Here is a 19,017-nt window from a genome sequence, read left to right as displayed (position 1 = left end):
AAATCAGATATGATTTCTTGGTCAGCGTGAAACAAATGAACATATCTAAAATTATACTATTARCTTCTATTCTAAGTTACCCTTGTCTTCATGTCCTTGACAAATCTGAGCCTACATCCTTTACAGACACAATTTTTGTGAGAGAAAAGACTAAATGGCTGCATCATCACAGTTTAGGAAAACAATACTAAATACGAACCAAATTGTCCAGATACAATTAAAACTTCTCAGAAGGGATAAATTCAAAAAAAAAAAAAAAAAAAAAAAAAAAAAAAAAAAAAAAAAAAAGACAAACCTGTAATCTTCCCTTGTCTTATTTTCTGAACTCTGTATTGGATTGATGTTCCTACCAGAAGGTAAATGTCACATGCTGGATTTAAAAGGATATTTTCCAAAATAAGCAATCTGACTTCTGCAGGATGTACATTCTATTGAGAAAAAGAATAAGCAACTCATTTGTTTGAAACACATATCATGTAGCAATAACTTACAATCTACAAATGAAAAATATTATACTTTCTATAATAAGCTCTTTATTACCACCTCTAGTTTTGTTCCTCTATTGGGAAAATTCCCAATACAATAAATAAATCTGCTCTGACATGTTAACGGTCCAAAGAAAATAAGCAAAAACAGACAAGAAAAGTTACTTCAATCTGTGCAAGCCCCTAAAGAGTTATCTAAAGGAATACTTTATCAAGTAAGTATCAAGACAAAGATACTTTGGGGAAAAACAAAAAGATTAAAGSATTTTTTTTTCCACCCCTTTTCAAAGGGAGGAATGCACTGCCAAAGAACTTGGATGTTGGCATTGACTGCTAGAGTACCTTACTGCTGATATTCCGTAACACTACATGTGAGGGTAGAGTACAGCACAAAACCACCTGAAGGTCAGCATTAAATAAAAGGAGGACCCTCTTACAAATTGGAAAGTCTGTGGAAAGCCTTCCACAGCACACCACAGCTGGAATCCACCACCCAACCCAAAACTCCAACAGAAGTACGTCACTGCAGACTGTTGCAGCTGTCTGGATTGTATATTATTAAAAAAAAAAAAAAAGATTTCCAGAATTATTTCAGTTAATAAAGTTATGTCTTCACTGTATAAGAATTTGAGGATTCATGACAAGCCTTAGTGTCTGAATAGCACTTTTAACACAAACACTTGCTGAACACGAGCTAGTAACCATTCTTCCTGGCAGTGAGGACGAAGACTRGGGAACGTGACTTAGATACCCTCCAGCGCCTTTCTCGCAGCTCCCGCCCCACGTGCTGGGAGGGTGGCAGAGCTCTCCCACRGCTCAGACACACCGGGGACATCCCTCCAGCCCTTGCAGGGCGGCACACGCTGCCGAACACCACCATCCACTGCGGCCAGCCACAACAGCTGCTTGAACCTGCTCTCGCAGCAGCAGGCCACCTATCACGGAGCCCCGTATGGCAGGACGTGGTTGCTCTAGTCGCAACAGCTTACTTGTGTTGGTCCACTGTCAGAGTTTCAAATGCACCGTGTTGGTCCACTGTCAGAGTTTCCAATGCACCAAGTCCAGAAAAAAGTTCTTGAGTACTTGTTCTTTTTCCTAACGCTTGATTTACCACAGGAGTGGGCAGATGACTTAGAGCAGTAAACCATTAAGCAGCTATGCATCTCAAAAGTACCTATAAGCATTAACGAATCGTATCTTGTACCTCAAATACTTGCTATCKCCACTCATTTTCAGACAAAGAAATGGAGATGAGTAGGAGTAAACTGGCCATGGTTCAAAAAGAAAAGTAAAATGAAAGTTCAGTGGCACCTTCCAGAAACAACCTGATCTGATTTTATTCTCTGTTCATCGTCAGTCTCCTCAACAACTAAAATRGGTAAGAAATTCCAGTCTCTACGTGGTTCAGTAATACCATACAAAGTTAAAGGGGAAGAAAAGTCCATCTTGAACATAGTTTTAGTTGTCTTCTGGAGAAATACTTAAGACAATGCACAGTGACTATTCAGACATATTGAAATGTATTTTCCCCACTGTAAAACAAGGTACCTCCACACAATTTCTGTATCAAACTCATTGGTCTACAAAATTAGTAATACAATATATAATTGTATAAGTTCTACTACAGTTGTTTGAGAGAAGTTTGTGGGAGATGATCATTCTGGCAGCAGTGAAAGCTTTAAATGAAATAGTAATGAAAGGCCATGTAAAAATCGCAAACAGGAAAATATTATTTCAATTATACTCAGTATTAGCTCAGAATCAACTCAACTTTCATGAAACAAGAACAAAATGTTCTCAGACTCTGATATCACATAAACAAACATAAACAAAAAAATGTAATCAGCAGAACTACTTAAAGGTAAAATATAACAAAAATATCTTTCTTAAGATGTGCTACTATTTCTTAAACATTACATATATTATTACAAACATTTAGATAATATTTTTATAGAACACTTTATAGAACACTTTTTCCCAGGTATAGTTAAGACAGTGCAAGGCAGTGCTGGTTTGAGCAAAAGCATTAAGTACACCAAGTAATAGTACGTATCTGCAGCAACAGATCGCAGGTATGAGATTAATTTCCCCCCCTCCCCCAACATCGTATTCATGGATTTTTTTTTTTTTTAACATGGTATAGTACTAAGTTGATATTAACACAATGCAAAGTGCTCCTGAAAGCAATAATCCATGAAGAAAAACACTCAGGTGTTCCTAAATTCTATTATGAAAATACAACTTTGTAATTTGTGGTAACTGTTTTTCATTTAACTCTAGAAACAAAGAAAGAAATAGCATGGATCTATATAACACCTGGGAAGAATGCCAATACTGCAGTTAAACACTCCTGGAATATTGACATTCTGATCCCAAAGCCCAGAGAGGGTAGGATCTAATGAGGTAGAATCAGTTACTAACCAAGTATTCGTATGAAGCTAGAGATAGTCTTGTTTTAAGCACAACAGGAAATAAAAGATAACAATCATTTTATTTATTTTAAAGAGGCCTACACTGCACAGCAATATTGGTAAGCAATATGAATAACTAATTTACAGGAAAAACAGAATTATTTGAAGTGTATTCCCCTGCTACAGTGCCTTTGTCAGGTTTAGAGACTCTCCCTAGGACCTGCACCACCCTGGGTAAGAGAACTACAGCAGGGTAACCACACCAGTCTCAAACCCTTCTCCAGGCAACCAAGAAAGCAGCACTGTTTCCTTCTGCGATGCTGGCTACCAGTTTGAACCCACAGGGCAGAGATCCAGCACCACAACMGCCACAAAGAACAGATGTCATGCGAACAACGTAGAAGGGCAAACTTGATCATGAGACTAGAAAAAAAAAACTGTAACCTAGATCATGAGACTGAAAAAAAAAAATGCAAGTTTCTTACTTTATAGACGCTTTCCTGTATTCTTGCTTTTAACTTAGAACTCCCTGTTTTCATTCCAGACACCAAAATGGTATCTCCTTGCTTGGCAACTTTTTCCATCTCTGATATATAGGAAGGTGGTATATATGTAGATTCTAAGAACTTGAGTATACTGAAAAGCAAACAGAAAAATTTTAAACAATCTTTGTCAAACCATGTAGAAGCTATAACACTATCTATTTCCAGCTCAGATGTTTTAAGCAAATGCAAGATGTCTGCCTGGGACCAGATATCTGGATTTCGCTCATTCTTGAATATCTGCAGCTAATTTGTGTGACTGATAAAAGTTTGTTTGAAGCCTGTTTGTTGGCCTTAAAGAAATATCAGAAGGCTGCACATTTTGTCTATAATGATTCTTCTTTTTTTTTTTTTTTTTTTTTTTTTTTTTTTTTTTTTTTTNCACTGGGTGTAGACTGAAAAGGTCTCTAAATTATTGAGCAATGACAGACGCATAAGACTCACAACTTATTTTTACAAGAGCAGCAGCTTAACAAACCAGAACACAACTTTGACCTAGATGAAGTATCTAGAATACATTTAATAAATGTCTTTGGGAAAACRAACAAAAAACTCCACAAACCTACATGCAGAATATTTTGAACAACTGTTAGAAAATTTGATGAGACATGACAATTAAGAGGAAAGGAATTTGTGGTAAAAAGGTCAAGGAATTGTAAAGCACTGTAAGATCTTTACACAGAAGTTTCCACAAAATACAGTACTTTTAAATTCCAGTCATCTTATTTCTTGAATCAGTATTGGTGATAAACCAAACACAATTGCTTTTCATTCATTGCTCTGTCTGAAAGACAGTATACTGAGTAACTTGCATTGAATTACTAGTTTGCATTTCATCCAGTCTTATGAGCTGCATCTAGCTTGTAAGCAGTCATTCGACTCATTCTGATTTAAAGCTTAGCTAGTTTTAAGGCTATTTCAATGCTAGAACTGTGTTCACTGAAACCAAGTACTATCTGAGCCCAGCAAGATGCTTTCTGCAGTGGAAGACAACTTCTTTTCTCTAAAGAATCCCTCACCTGGAATCCCTAGATAACAGTCTTACTGACCGATCTTTCCCCTGCCCAAGATGTTTCAGAGAGATCAGTAACTGCATCTATGTATTTATAGATGTTGGATAAGAGCTACCTGGGCCGCTCATTAACATCAACTGATAAATTAACTAGGGGTGAGAGTGTCCAGGTTGCTGAATGTTAAAAAACAACGAAACCCCTCCTCACAAACAACCTCTGAAACAATAGATCCATAAACACTATTTTACATCAGTTCAGCAAGCTGGCCCAGATGCCAAGAAATATTTACGTATGTTTTTCAAAAAAAAAAAAAAAAAGAAAAAATGTCAATGCAATGAACCTACCGTAACGCATTGTGGGAATCCGAGAAGCCATCAGCCTCTGTGTCTTTTACTATTGTCCAGTCAAAGACTAACCCTGCCAACGTGCTGAAAGTGTTTCCTACAAAACAGACACACAGTTAGATCAAAGAACCCAAAACAAAAAGCAACAACAGTGTCCTCCTGAAATGCAAACTATTAATAGAAAAGTAAGTCAATAGGAACATCTAGCAAGTTAGACTATGATTTCATACTGACACAGCACTGCTCCCTTAACGGCAAGATAGTGAAATTTCCTAGGGAAAAGTCATACCTTGGAATGCCATATGCTGCTTGATGTTTTTCATAAAACCCACTAGATAAGTGCAGGTGTCACCATCCATCCTCCACTCTTCATCCTTCCAGGATTTCCTTGGCACCAGTCAGCTCCCTTCCCTTTTGACCACAAAAACCCAAGCATTTTTTGGATACCAAAACAATCTGGACACCAAAAAATCCACTGAACAACCTTCAGGTCGGTTTTGAAACATGGGGATCTGAGATGCTACTCGGGAAACTTGAGTTCAGAGCACTAAGGAACCACACTTCCACCTATATTGCTGTGTCTTTGAACACAGCATCGATCTACCCACAATACAGACAACAGTCTTCACTCAAAGAACTTAAATTCAACACTTTTTTCAACTTCTGAACCTTTGAACATGTGATATAATACACACTAAAAAGAAGCAAAAGGAATAAACAGACAGAGAGTAAAGATTTGTCATAATTATACTAAAGCATAATGAGCTGCTAATCTGAAAGATCTTATAATCTTCAAAATGGATCTTGCTCTGAGTTAGTGTCCACTGAGACAAATACAAAATTGATAAATCTCAATATTTACTATATTTTTAAATATATTTTCAATTGTTCTTCCCCTTTGMCATTCATTTCTATATTAATATAAGCATGAAACAAGGCAAATTCATTCTCAAATTCTTATGCTTAAAGGTTTGACATCTTTAAGCCACAAAAATACAGGATAGGATAAGACGTAAAAAAGATAGGGCATACAAAAAGACAGAAGAGAAAACTCCACAAGTCACAGCTCAGAGCCTGTGTTCTCTCCTATTTCTATACAAGTCATTGCAAGTACCTCTAAATCCCAAATGAACAGGATTTTAAAAACAAAACTAAGCGCACAAGGCAATACAATTAAAATTGATTGAGAATGAGTTATTTAACATGCAATCAGGTTTACCTTTATTTAATAGTGTATGGTTTATTTTTGCAAAGCTAGATTATATTCTTTCGCTCAAATTGAAAATCACAGGGCCAAAGCACACTGCGGCACGCGGGAGGAGCTATGCTTGGACACAGCCAGCGCTACAGCAAGCACAAAGCCATCCTTCCAGCCTCTGGACTGCCTTCTGCCCTGGATGCCCTGGGACCCTGGCAGGGCCCCTCGGTACAGGGGAGCAGCCAGGCGACCACGGGCTGTCACTGCTGTCCGCTAGACCATCTCTGTGGCATGGACAGCAACAGGAGCCCTGGGGGTTAGCCCTACCCGTGACAGCACTGGAGAGCCCGAGGGATGATACGGCCCCTCTCATCAACTAACTTCTTCCCTCCCGCCTCCCTGCAAAATCACCCCGCTGTCAGGGGAGCTGCGCAGCGGCCACAGGGCTGGCCACCGCGCTGCCCCTGGGGCTCCCCATGCAGCCCACAATCTGGCCCAGAGCTGCTCCCCCAGGAGCTCCTTGCCAGGCTTCAGCAGCCAAGCAGCTTGCGCTGGACAGGCCAGAGCAGCTCCGCAGCAAACGAGGAGAAGGGGCAMCACCCCCCGGCTGGGATCTACCAGGCAGGAGGCCAATAAACCGGGCACGCTCATAGCCAAACGCATGCAAGCTCCCATTGCGTAAACAGGCACCCCATCACTTCCCCGTCTCTTCTTTCATGCTCTTTGGCTGCCCAGGAAGAGTCACCTGATGCAGTACTGCCTGGTAAAAAAACGATYTGTGGGCTTCGAAAAGCCAATGATGACAAAAGTGCTCCTGTATCATCAGGTCAGAGATAATGAACTCAGATTCAAGACTGGTAGCAATGGCCTGCCTCGCAGATATCTCCCAAGSCTGAAGTCAAAGATGATTACTGAGRCTGTGGAAGTGGGGACACTCTTGATTTTTGGTGGGTAATCGATGAACTTTCTCCCAGAATTATTCAGATTTGGGCAGATCACTGTAACTGGGGACTCCATATGGGTTTYTGTTTGCTTGTTTGCTTAAAAAAACCCAAACAGCTAGATGAGACATCTTAGACGCAGTTAAGAAACAGTTGGGGTGATATAAAAAAGGGACAAACCCTTTCACAGCCCTTTAAATTACCAGAAGTCTCAATAGACTTGGATTGGATGTGGAAGACAGATAGGAGTTTCAGGTGATGTAAGGATAACACAACTTGGTTCAAGTTGTATTCCCAAGACTCTAAACCCTGTGTTGGAATAACAGGGACAAAACATGGGGCCTCCCAGCTTCCCATTACCTAGCTCCATCAGGAGCAAGAACTCCACTGACTTCTACTGGTGGTGGGATTTGGCTCTGCAAATAAGATGAAGAGCAAAGAGCTGTAATTATCTCATCCTCTCTCTGCTGAAGACTGAATGCTCTTTAGATCCTCCCCCAAAATAACCCCCATTAATACTTACATAAAGATTGTGCCAGACTACTTTGGGCTATTTTACAAAGAGTGTTTGCAAAGCATTAGTTTTGTAGACATTACTTCTCCATTTTAAATTCCATTTCAGTTCTCTGTATCCCAGTGTACTATGATAAATTCCTTTATTCCCAGCATACAAAGAAAAAAAATACAGTAATTTTAGCACACTAGCTGTTGGAAAGACGGTTTGAAATACTTAAAGACAAACTGATGTAGAAAATTATTTTTCAAATTATAGTAGTATCAAAAAATCAACTAAAAGCAACAAAAAATATTTTTCATTTCTACTCTACAAAACACTTTTGATCTGAATTCTTATGASGAGTTCACCATATAGATCATAAACATTTTAAAAAATTTACTATGGCATGCAGTTGAAACATAGTTCACAGGAAGTTAGCAAAGTAAGAAACATTCAAAAAAATCTTTCTGAAGTATTAGGCTGCTAAAAATAAGCAGGTCATACAAAGCTGCAACTCTTCCAGCCCTTCTGTAAGTCTCAGGTCACACACCATTTTCTTAGATCTCTATTTTAAGAAGCTGAAGTTCTGTCATACAGGAGTTCCTCTGGCATGGCAAACTGTTCTCAAAGTAAGGGATTTTTACCCTTTCAAAACACCTAAAAGGTTGACTGGAAGGTTGTTGTGATTCCCATAACTCAAATGATTTAATCACATGAATTAAACTACTCTAATTTTTGTAATTTTTTCCTAGAGGTGGAGTAGATACAGTACCCTGAAGAAACTGAGTAAATGAGGTCAGCTTTATTCTGACGATTTCTCAATATTATCCACAAATAAAGAAAAATTCTCAAGTCTTTTCCTCTTATTTAACTCTATGTAAGTCATAGTAAATTGAAAAAAGGTCAACATTCTAAAGGAAACAATTACAAAATGACTTTTTCTACACTTTGTAACTACTTGTATTTCTTTTTACAAGTAGAAAATATTTGTATAACCAGAAGCTATTTTGAGATGAGTGCTAACAGAGATAAAATATACTTAAATTGCCAAAGATACTCAAGATCATCTTCCCCTCTTAAATTATTCAGATCAGATTTCACTCCSCAATGCAGTCTCTGAAAAGTTGTAATTGAGAATTGAGTTTGTATTTGGAGTGGATTACTAGCAAAAGSAGTCTGAATTAATGCAGATGATTAGTATATACAGCTTATGAAAAAAGATATGACAACACATACACAAGAGCAAGGCAAGAAACTGYTCCTGAAGATACAGCAATACACACAGGAGTAGAAGCATCAGTACTAATGAAGGAACTGATCCATACCTGCTGCACCAACCCAAAACATATCATACTCTTATATCCACACAACTAACTCCTTTACATACTAGGAAAATATTTGTATGACCGCAACATTGTACACATACCAGATGATACAAAATATATAGTTGTGTATGTGTGCACATACACACAGACTTCAGCATAAAGCTTGCTATGTTTCTGTGATATGTGTTTTCAGCAAACCTAAATAGATTTCTGCCAATTTTTATTTAACAACTTATCCTTATTTTATGTTGATTTTTGTACTTCCTGCATAGCAAAAATATATATATATATATATATCTCCAATTCTCTGATTTTATCTAAACATTTATTTCCTCCAATAAACTACCCACTCTTCCTGCATGCTTATAAAAAAAAGTGTGCAGATAAGGATTACTGAGATTCCAGTATGTCCAAAGTGCTCCAAAGTAGTGCCCCCCAGGTTACTTAGGTTAAAAGAAACTYATTTTCAAAGCTTTTGAGTGTATTCTGATCCCATTAAGTGAGACTCAGAAGTTTAGTTCGAAGGCTTCTAATGAACATCTTGTTTCAGTCATTCAGATTAAACATTCTTTGTGGGTTTTAAACCACTACTCCTGTGCAAACTTTGACTTGGATGGCTTTCAAGGCAAATCTGTCCACTGAGCATGCTGGAGTGCTTGCAGAAGCACCAAGCCAAGAATCTGGTATTACACACAGCACAGGAAAATGGAATTACTTCTCAACATTTTGCTGTACTTAAGCTGACATACATGATTAAGAAATAAACAAATGTGGAGAGGGTCTCATTAGCTATCCAAAACACAAGCAATTCATGCTTTTGCATATCATTTGCTTATAAATTGTCCTCAAAATCATTCGGTTTGTGTGAGCKTTCACACATGCATAAAAACAGCTGTTGAAACCAAAGCATGAAATTCTTACTAGCACCAAGGTTCTTTTTTCTGATGCTACAGATAGTATGTTAAGCAGAAGTTTTCTGCTCCTATTAAATAGCTATGGATTACATCCAAATGCACTAATTCCCATTAACCTTAATCACACCTTTCTATAGTGAAGCTTCCCATAATGATTAAGGGATATGAACCCAAGCAATTGGTAGATGGTCCTCAACACTATCTCGTCAAACATCCTGTTGTATCCTTGCTTTGACTCAAATAAAATGTCTGTTTGCAAAATTTTTTAGACTATTTCAGTTCATAGAAAACAAACTACTTCATATTTTTGTGCAGCCTTGCTTAGTCTAGTTAAATCCTGATGTGCTATTTCAATAGGACAAACATTAGGACTTTTTCCATTACATTCTTAGAAATTCTACCTCCAAGTCAGGAGTAAGAGTTGACATCTTTATTTTAAATTTTGATATTTAAAAAATCTCCTGACATTACAGTTAAGTTTACTGGGAAAACAAAGAAAAAGAAATCAAGTAGTTTTTTATTTTCCTATTTAGATACTTAGGTATCTAGGTTTTATACCTTATTTTTTTTTTATTAACAAAAATATTACAATAGACTACTGAAGAGATTATCCAGTGAACTCCCATATAAATTATTCAGCTTAGCCTTTAACATTCAATTTTGTCTCACATAAACACACTACGTACCTTAGATAATGAATAACTTCAAAATACATTTTATATCTTACTAGGAGATCTCTTACCTTCAGAATCCAAAGCCTGAATTTTTAGCTCCAGTGGTGAATCTTCAAGATAGAGTTCTCTTGTTGTAGACACAATTTGGATGCCATGAATTATATCAACTATAGCATCACATCGAAGCACTTGCCCAGTCACTTGAAGACAAGTCAAAAAGACAATACGAAATCAGTAACACTGAACATGCTCACCATGAAAACAACCACGCTAACGTGACAAAATAACAGCATAGATTATATGACAGACATAGAAATGCAGCCTTCAGTTTCCTAAATGCCAAATATCTGTATTTGCATTACATAAAAAAATATATATATATATTGAAAGTGATTTTTAGCAATCCTCAAATTTAAGAAATTCAGATTTAAGAATTACCTGCTTTCCTGGATGTTTCATTAATATTGATTTGAGGGCTTTAAAAGACTGAACTTTAAGAACAGGCCTATGGAAATCTAAAATGGTTATACATATGTATGGTTATTTCTTGTTTTGTGCATTCCTAAATCTGTATTTCATTTCTGGACAATGCCACGATGTTCACAAACAAGCACTGATGTGCATTTTGCCTATAGAAAAAAGGCAGGAAAGTTGGAACTTACTTATATCTTCAGCAAAGATGATGCTTGTCTGACGCGTGGGCTGCGAGGACCGTGCCTGGACAAGAGCTTTCTGCGAACACTGGCGCTCGCCCTGGTCTGCCAGCTCTATGCTGGCGACCTCCGGCCTGGTGGAGGACCTGCAAGATTTGGTTGTGTTAGCAGGACTTAAGCTAGCACTAGAGAGAAACTCTAAAGGACTGGTTTAAAAGCCACCAACATGCTTTATGTAAAATGGATTTATTCTGTTCACTTAAAGCATGTAACACTAAAATATGCAAGCTYGTATAGTCAACTTTGGTGAAATTAAAGCCTACGTGGAAGTTTGACCCAAAATTGATGCWTCTATCACTTTCCCACTCTGACCTCTGCTGCTTCTCTCAAGACAGGCAGGAGCTTTGCAGGAAGCTGACTGTGGATGCGGAGCCCAAAGTCTCACTTCTTGTGCCCCCAAAATTTCAAGGTATGTATGTGTGAGGGAAATCAACTTTAAAAGCTATTAGTAAACAAACGCCTTGAAACTAAACTTGAAATACTGACAGCATCCGGCCGAGGCCCGGCGTCCGAAGGGCTCAAAGCGTCGGGGCAGGCCGCGCTCCCCACCAGGCGCGTCGGGGGCAGCCCAGCTCCGAGCGAGCGGGAGCGCTGCCGACCGGCGCGGCGCGGCGCGGGGAGCTGCCGCGGCTCCGGCTCCCCGGAGCGCCCTGCCTGCGCCAGGCCTGGCGCGAGGCCCTCGGGCAGCATTAAAGCAGGGAAAGCAGCTGCCGAGGGCAGGGACGGACCGTTAGGAACTGATCCTCCCAGATGATGACAGCTGCTCTGACAAACCATTGCCTAATCCAATAAATACAATTAGCCTGTGTGCTAGACCCTGCCGGTAAAGACAGTGAAGCCAGACTGATTCAGACCTTTCTTCCAGAGGCTTTTCAAGAACATCCGTGACTGATGGGAAAAATCTTATCTGCAAGGGGCTGGAGGGGGAGAGTTTCCAACRAGAGCAATACCATACGTGCCCTGCTCCCCAAATTTAGGGTTCACCTACTTCTATTACCAGCAGAACCAACCAATCCAAACCAGTGGAAAACAAAAAAAACTCAAAACCCCTCAGCCCTTTGTTGACCAAAAACATACTAATTTCAAATATATATATATATATATACATATATATATATATATATATTCAACTTTCTTAGCATTAACAGTTACAATCAAGCTGGACATGGACCAATCTAGCTGCAGTAACTAGAAGAAAATTGCAAGTCTCTTTTGCAAACTTAAGCAATAAAAGGCACAATTTCGAATACAAATCCAGTCACAGGAGCCTGAGAGCATTCAGTTCAGAGCAGTACAACAGGGAACACTACACTTCTCACAGAGAAAAACTYTGTATGACAGAAAAATCCAGTTGTGTCAGCACTCTGGTTCCCCACCTAGAAGTCTGCACTTGACCATAACACCCTGTTCGACCAATGGGGTCCCCAAAAGCTTGCATCTCAGGGCACAAGAACCCAGCGAAAACATTTTTATTTGGACATATCTGTGGAGATATACACACTCATTAGACACTGTTTATCAGCATAATATTGCTGTCGTGGGCAAAAGTCGTTAATTTAATGAAATGTAAATACTTAATATTGATGTGCTTCCAATATTTTCCTTAGACAAAGACCAGATTTAAAGGATTTTGGAGCAATTGTAGCAATTATTAAAACAGAAATTTTGAAGTATTTCAACAGATCACTAAAAGTGGTTGGCAATGGACAATTTAAACCCCAGTTAAAAGTTTAAACCTGAAGATTAAGTTTGTTATGCTTTAGCAATGTATACTTTGTACGTGAACACACTATTATGTAAGGGTTTGCACTGTTTTTATAAGAATGTTTCATCACCTATTTTAATGAGTAGCTTCAACTTTGCTATACAGTGTTTAATCTAACAACAACAATTAGTTATTTACCCTTCATTCTGTAACTTCTTAGGCAACGATGAAATAGTTCTCCAATTTTCAGCAAGTTTCTCTAAACAATGTTAGTATTCACAACCAAACAGTTTCTTTCTAAGCTGAGCTTGCAGACTTGACTTAATATGCATGGAGATATATTTAAACAAACATTTAAGGAACTTACATCTACTTTGTTTTGTTACATACATATTACACAGTTCTTTACATTGCTTAACACTCTTTGCCGCAAGATTTTTTGGATTAATTAAGATTTTGCTTTTTACAGCCTGAGATTCATTGCATTTCCAAACACAAAAGGAGTTTCACTGTGTATTTTATTTGTTCTCCTACTATATGGTTATGTATWGTAGCACATAAATACTATAGTTTGCACTAACAACTACACCGTAAAAGTAAGTCTTACTTTGTAAAAGGCAGGCAGAAAAAAGATAAACTAAAGGTTTGCATTTAATTACAGCTGTAAACTGGTATGCACTCTAAGATTATATACGAGTTTCTATGCTTTTGAAGCTGAACGTTGATGAGTTCTTAGCTGTTACTGGAATAGCGAACTTGAGTTTAGGTATGATTTGTCCTCTAACAGCAGTTAAAAATCAGAAGAAAAATATTAGATGAATTTATTACGACTCTCATACAAATACACTTTTAATTATATAACAAATACAAATTTTGCTTTTTTAGGCAATTTCCTGAACTGGGCAGGTGAAGCAAGCCCCTTTGGGGATTTGGTTTAGCACTGCAATTTACATTATAACAGAGTACRTATAACTTTATTTAAAAAACAAAAYGAAAAATACATGACCAATGGAATATTAGACAATCCCTGGACATCACTCAGCAACACCAAAAAAAGCACAATCATTCCACTTACAGATGCATCCTATTCAGGGTCAAGTATGGAAAGGACAAGGCACTAATCAAAGTGGTTTTTATATTACAGTAGCATTACTCTACTGGGGTCACTGCTGTGTCCTAGATGGACAAGAAACTTTTGCTTTAAAGTGACCCCAAATCTTGTATCATCTTCCACATCCTGCAGGTTTTGGSCAGCACACTGGGGTGTGCTACTGAGAGCTAGTCCTGTCAGGGGTCAGAATTAGATGCTGAGAAGCAAGCAGCGGGAAGCATTTCTGGCACTCACTCCAAATCCCACACCAATGTCCAGAAGAAAGGCAGAGGAGGAAGCACTAGAGAGAAGAGCAAGGAAGTGGAAAAGAAAACTAACATATGTCCCGGTACTTATTTCTCTCAGAATGAAATTCTACTTGCAATGCATTTACAAAACTTGCACTGAAGTCAGTCAGCCCTCTTGCCAAATTCCATTTCATTCATGATTTTTTTGCCATACACACAGAACTATGTGCCAAGATTATGTCTACAGATCTACCCAGTCCTATTCCCACACTTCTTTCTGACTTTTCTATCATGTCACACTGGAATAGTTCAAGGATTATAGTTAAATTGTTTAGCGGCTGGTTTAAAGATCAGACAAAGTTTTCTCTATAAGTCTAGCATTATTCTGTTGATTTTTATTGCTTCAGCATATTACATTATTTTGTCAACTCCTTGGACGAAATGCAATCAACTATATTAGCAGAAACCTGCCTTTCTGAAGATGTGCTGTAACTGTCAGTTGAGCTAATATTTCAGAGTTTATCACATATGTGGGCAGATACTTAGCCAGAGGGAAACTGGAAAATAAATGTTGTGGAAAGCTTGGTAAGACTGGGTTGGCCAATACATCAGGTACCTAATTCACACCTTACTCATTGTTTACATACCAAAATGAACGCACAAGAGACAAAACAGCATGCAGGCAATTGCAACTGTATGATTAAAAAATGGATTCCCTGAGAACCAAGAATATGGGAACTAAATCTATTCCAAAGAAAACACAGAGGGAGCCTGGCTGAGTTCCCCCAAAACTTAAGAATTTTTAACTACGCAGTGGATAATTCTCTCTACTGTTCACTCAGTCCTCTTCTAGGATCTCTCTTATCGTACTGGAAATAAATAAATAAATAAAAAGCAAAAAGCCCAGTTCTGCTTTAAGGGCAAATGGACACATCACACACTACAGAATGAAAAAGGATGAAGCTTTTGCTCATGGGATTTTTCTAACAGTGCTCAGCTGATGTGCCCATTAACTTCAAAGGAAGCAGTTTTAAGCCAGTGATGACTGTTTTCAAAGTGCTATCCAGATGCCCAACTGAAATCAATTTATTTTGTTAAATCAACAGTTGGCCAAAAGTATTTTTACCATAACTGCTTGCTACGCACCTTCTCTAGCTGTGTTAAGGAAAAGGCCATAATCAGTCTGCTAGTCACCTCAGCATTCTGAAATAACAACCGATAGATACAACTAACAGAATGAAATGCTGGTCTAAACAAGTTGTTCCAAAATTAGCTTACCCTAATTTCCGAACAGCAAAAAAACCCAAAACAAACAACAAGAAAAAAACAATCCCCCCAAAATGGTGGCATTCCAAATACAAGTGTGACATTCAGCATTAGTACAAAAATATCTATTCCGCTAAACCTTCTCATACGTACATAAACTTAAAGGCTAGATAGCTAAGATAAGATCCGCATGGAGAAAGTAAATATCTTGGAACATTTTACGGTGTTCAGTGATGAAAGTTGCCACAGTTGACAAGRGTCCCTACTCTTTCTGTCCTACTCTCCTGGCAGGAAACGCTCAGATTCAGAATTTCTTCAATGGTAAACCTGCACGGCAGCTTAATGGATCTGTCAAGAGAAAAGGCATGATGATTTCTTCCACCTCTTCAGCTGGCAGAACACCTGCACTACAGGCTCAGCCACCTGCGCTGGTGTGCTGGGGCCTGCAGAAGAGCCCAGCTGCTGCAGCCCAGCCCTTCCTGCTTCCCCAGCCGCACAGCTCAGCCCCTTGCCGGGCTGCTTCTGCGACTCCGGAGAGCCCGCTTACAGCCCGGCTGCAGAAGCATACGCTGCGGTGCACCAAGTCCCCGCAGCGGGCAGCGGTCTGTGGCACCAGGGGAAAGGGGCTGTTCTGTTGCCTGCTATACAGCCCTTGTAAGGGGGAAACGCAGAGCAGGTGAGAACCAAAGAAAGGTATAAGGATTACAGGGGTCTCTTAATAGAATATGGAAAATCATGGCAGTCAGGATCTCATGCAAGACATTCTTCAGTGAGAAATGAGGATGGATTGTGGTAACACAGGTAGCTACGTGAAAAAAATATTTTGYATATATATAATAATGCATAGAAAGAATTTCATATGGGATTGTCAGCCTTAAAGCAAAATTTGATCAGCAATTTGATCACCTTTATCGGTAATTCTGTATTCACTATTTTTTATTCTGTAAGCCATCATATCTGTCTAAATGAACTTATTACAAAACATTATCAGAAATATCACAAGATAAGGAGCTGGGAATTGAACTTTGCTGTGTAACTACTCAAACAGAAGCAATGCATCTAGGTTTTCATTCCTCCACAAATTATATGACTCAATAATACTGAACTAACTCGATATCTTCCAATAGTCAGCCACCCGTTCTTCTAATAACGAGAATTAGGGTTATGTATTGTAGTGACACTCTCAGATGAAAACATATATCTAGGAAGACAAACTCTCCTTTGTTACATTTGCAACAAACATTAGGCCATTATCACCTTCAAGAAGAGAATTCTGCTACTGAATGCTCTCATTCTTCCAGGTGTAATTGCTGGATTAAGGTAATTAAAAGATAAATACAGAAGTAATTTAAATGCTGGCTATATCTGCACAGTCTGTTCTACCCCAGAAGATAGCACCGTGCRTAATGTTTACAAGCAGGAATATTTTTATGCTTTGGAAATTAATCTTTGAGAATAAAACTTTTAACAACAACAAAAAAATTGCTGTTGAAATATAAGAATAGTTTTCATACTCTATTTCTAATCTAAGAAATCATCCATATACACAACATTAGCTCCCTCTTTAGAGGCTCCAAAGGGCCTGAATCTTATTTCCATTCTAAATTCCTGCTATCATGCATAGAAATCCACCCATCATTTTACAGAGTAAGAATATTTATTACTTTTAATAACATTACATTTGGTACTTGCTAAGTTCATTAGTTTAATTGGTTCTTTCCAATAATTACAACAACTTTCACAGGAAAGTACAGGAAACTTGTCAGTAAATAGATGTGGAGCTATCTGCCCCCCGAAGTAAACCTCTTCCTGATCTCTCACAGTCAGAGGCCTGCAGGGGCTAGGATGTAGAGCAGAGGGGAAGACAGCAGCAGATGCACCTTAGCAAAGGTGCTCAGAGCACCACTAAAATCCTTACTGCTTTTGCTCAGCGCCCCCTTCACCAGCTACTACTTCCTTCTAACAGTTTTGTAAGCATGCGCAGAATTTTACCACCCACATCCTGCCGGTCCGTGCAAAGGGGAAGTGAGTGCGCATTTACAGCCTCAGAGCAGAAGATGATGGCACACCTTAAACGAGGTCAGCATGGTTTCCTTAACTCTCAACAAAAGGAATCTCCAAATGGCAAATATACGGAGAAAATGCCAAAACAAGTTGAAGCATATTTATACAAGAAATATGACCACTGGCACCTGATACCAGTGTAACATGCTCTGAAGTGCCTCCARAATCACCCTCATTACAAACATACAGACAGAACAGATCAAATTTGGGCCCTAAATCTGGCATTTCCTAGAGTATAATCTTGAGATCAAGAGATGAAAAGATCTAAAGAGATTTACAAAGGTCTACATACTTTTCCTGACAACTACAGTGGCACACGTGGGAATCGTTGTAGCTGGCACAACATTACCCAGCAGATTGCTGGCAAAACAGGAAGGAGAAGCTACACCCCTCAAATTTTACTAGCGTTTTGATAAATCCACTTTTTGCCTTACTAGAATGTATTTTACTAATTGTGCCACGTCCTTTTAAGGACTTTACAGATTATACTTGCAAAATATTCACTAAAATAACCCTTACAACAATTAAATCACCTAAGTGCATGCAGCTGCACCTAGCAACTTGCTTTGGGTCAGTTCTTCAGCACAACTCTGTTACTGCTTTTATGAACAAACATCTGCAGACTTTAGGCTGTCACAGATTAAAGACTTGTAACGAAGCCAGAAGCGAGACGCATAGGACCACCCGTTAAGTACAGTCTTACACGGAGGCCTGAGGGGCAAACAGACGCACAGTAAGAACCCTCACCCAAGGAGTTGTATTTCAGTAACCGTCAACCACAAACTTAGTAACAAAAAAACTGCTACAAGCAGTTTAAATATATGATCTGGCACATAGGGAAGTATCACCCTAAACATATCTTTTTTTTTTTTTAATGGATACCACCTGCTCATTACCAATCCAGATTGCAATTTTGGTGTATCGAAAGACAGATGAGCAGTAGAGAACACCTGCTTAACAGTAAGACTACAGCACGATTGCTCAGTCTGCACAGACCACGGTAGTTGCCTGAACACCCCCTGTGCTGGACTCAGCCAAAACTGGTGCCCCTTCAGCAGGCTACTCCGCGGGCAGGCCGAGAGAAGGGGCTCTGCGCAGGAAGCGCTTGACTACGCCCCACGTGCTCAACGAGGCCTCCAGAAGACCAGGCCCCAGCAGAACTTTCATCTTTTAAGACTTGGCGACTTCGCCCTCCGAGACAACGTGCTCAGCATACTGCCCAAGTTTACTGCGGCTGTTTCATCTGAGTGCTTTGTTTTCCAGAGCAGCATCTCCCAAGACCAAACACCCATCCTTCCTGTCAGGACTGGCCGAGCGACGGGGGCATTTCCACGGTGGCGCCGCGTGCTGCTGTCCCCGGCCGCACGCGCCACGGGACAGTGCAGGGCAGTGCAGGACAGCAGGGGATGGCGTGCTGCCTTCCTCTGGGTACCTCCAGCCCGCAGCGGCTTTCCCAGCACAGCCTCTGCTAAGCGGGTTTGGAGTACCTCGCAGGAAACCACGATGCTGCCTAAGCAACTGACCCGAGCCGAGCCCTCGCCGACCTTTTCCCTCCGGTCGGTCTCTAGCTCCGTGGGAGCGCGCCCAG

The 19,017-nt window shown here is 39.4% G+C and overlaps 1 protein-coding gene across 1 annotated transcript in view; it reads right to left on the bottom strand.

Moving 5' to 3' along the window:
* The window catches only part of NUP210 (nucleoporin 210), a 66,518-nt gene that overhangs the window by 46,160 nt on the left and 1,341 nt on the right, over window positions 1-19,017 (bottom strand). Inside the window, exons 2-7 of the mRNA XM_085302557.1 lie at window positions 18,953-18,993; window positions 11,006-11,142; window positions 10,412-10,543; window positions 4,796-4,892; window positions 3,382-3,532; window positions 296-428 (exon numbers count right to left, since the gene is read on the bottom strand). Of these exons, the coding sequence (XP_085158683.1) occupies window positions 296-428; window positions 3,382-3,532; window positions 4,796-4,892; window positions 10,412-10,543; window positions 11,006-11,142; window positions 18,953-18,993 (691 nt within the window). The remainder of the gene's footprint in view (window positions 1-295; window positions 429-3,381; window positions 3,533-4,795; window positions 4,893-10,411; window positions 10,544-11,005; window positions 11,143-18,952; window positions 18,994-19,017) is intronic.

This window comes from Rhea americana, unplaced genomic scaffold, assembly GCF_003343005.1.
Source record: "Rhea americana isolate MKP2758 unplaced genomic scaffold, rheAme1 scaffold_19, whole genome shotgun sequence".
Classification (NCBI taxonomy): domain Eukaryota; kingdom Metazoa; phylum Chordata; class Aves; order Rheiformes; family Rheidae; genus Rhea; species Rhea americana.
The sequence above is the reverse complement of the archived record's forward strand: the minus strand, read 5'-3'. Positions and strand labels throughout refer to the sequence as shown.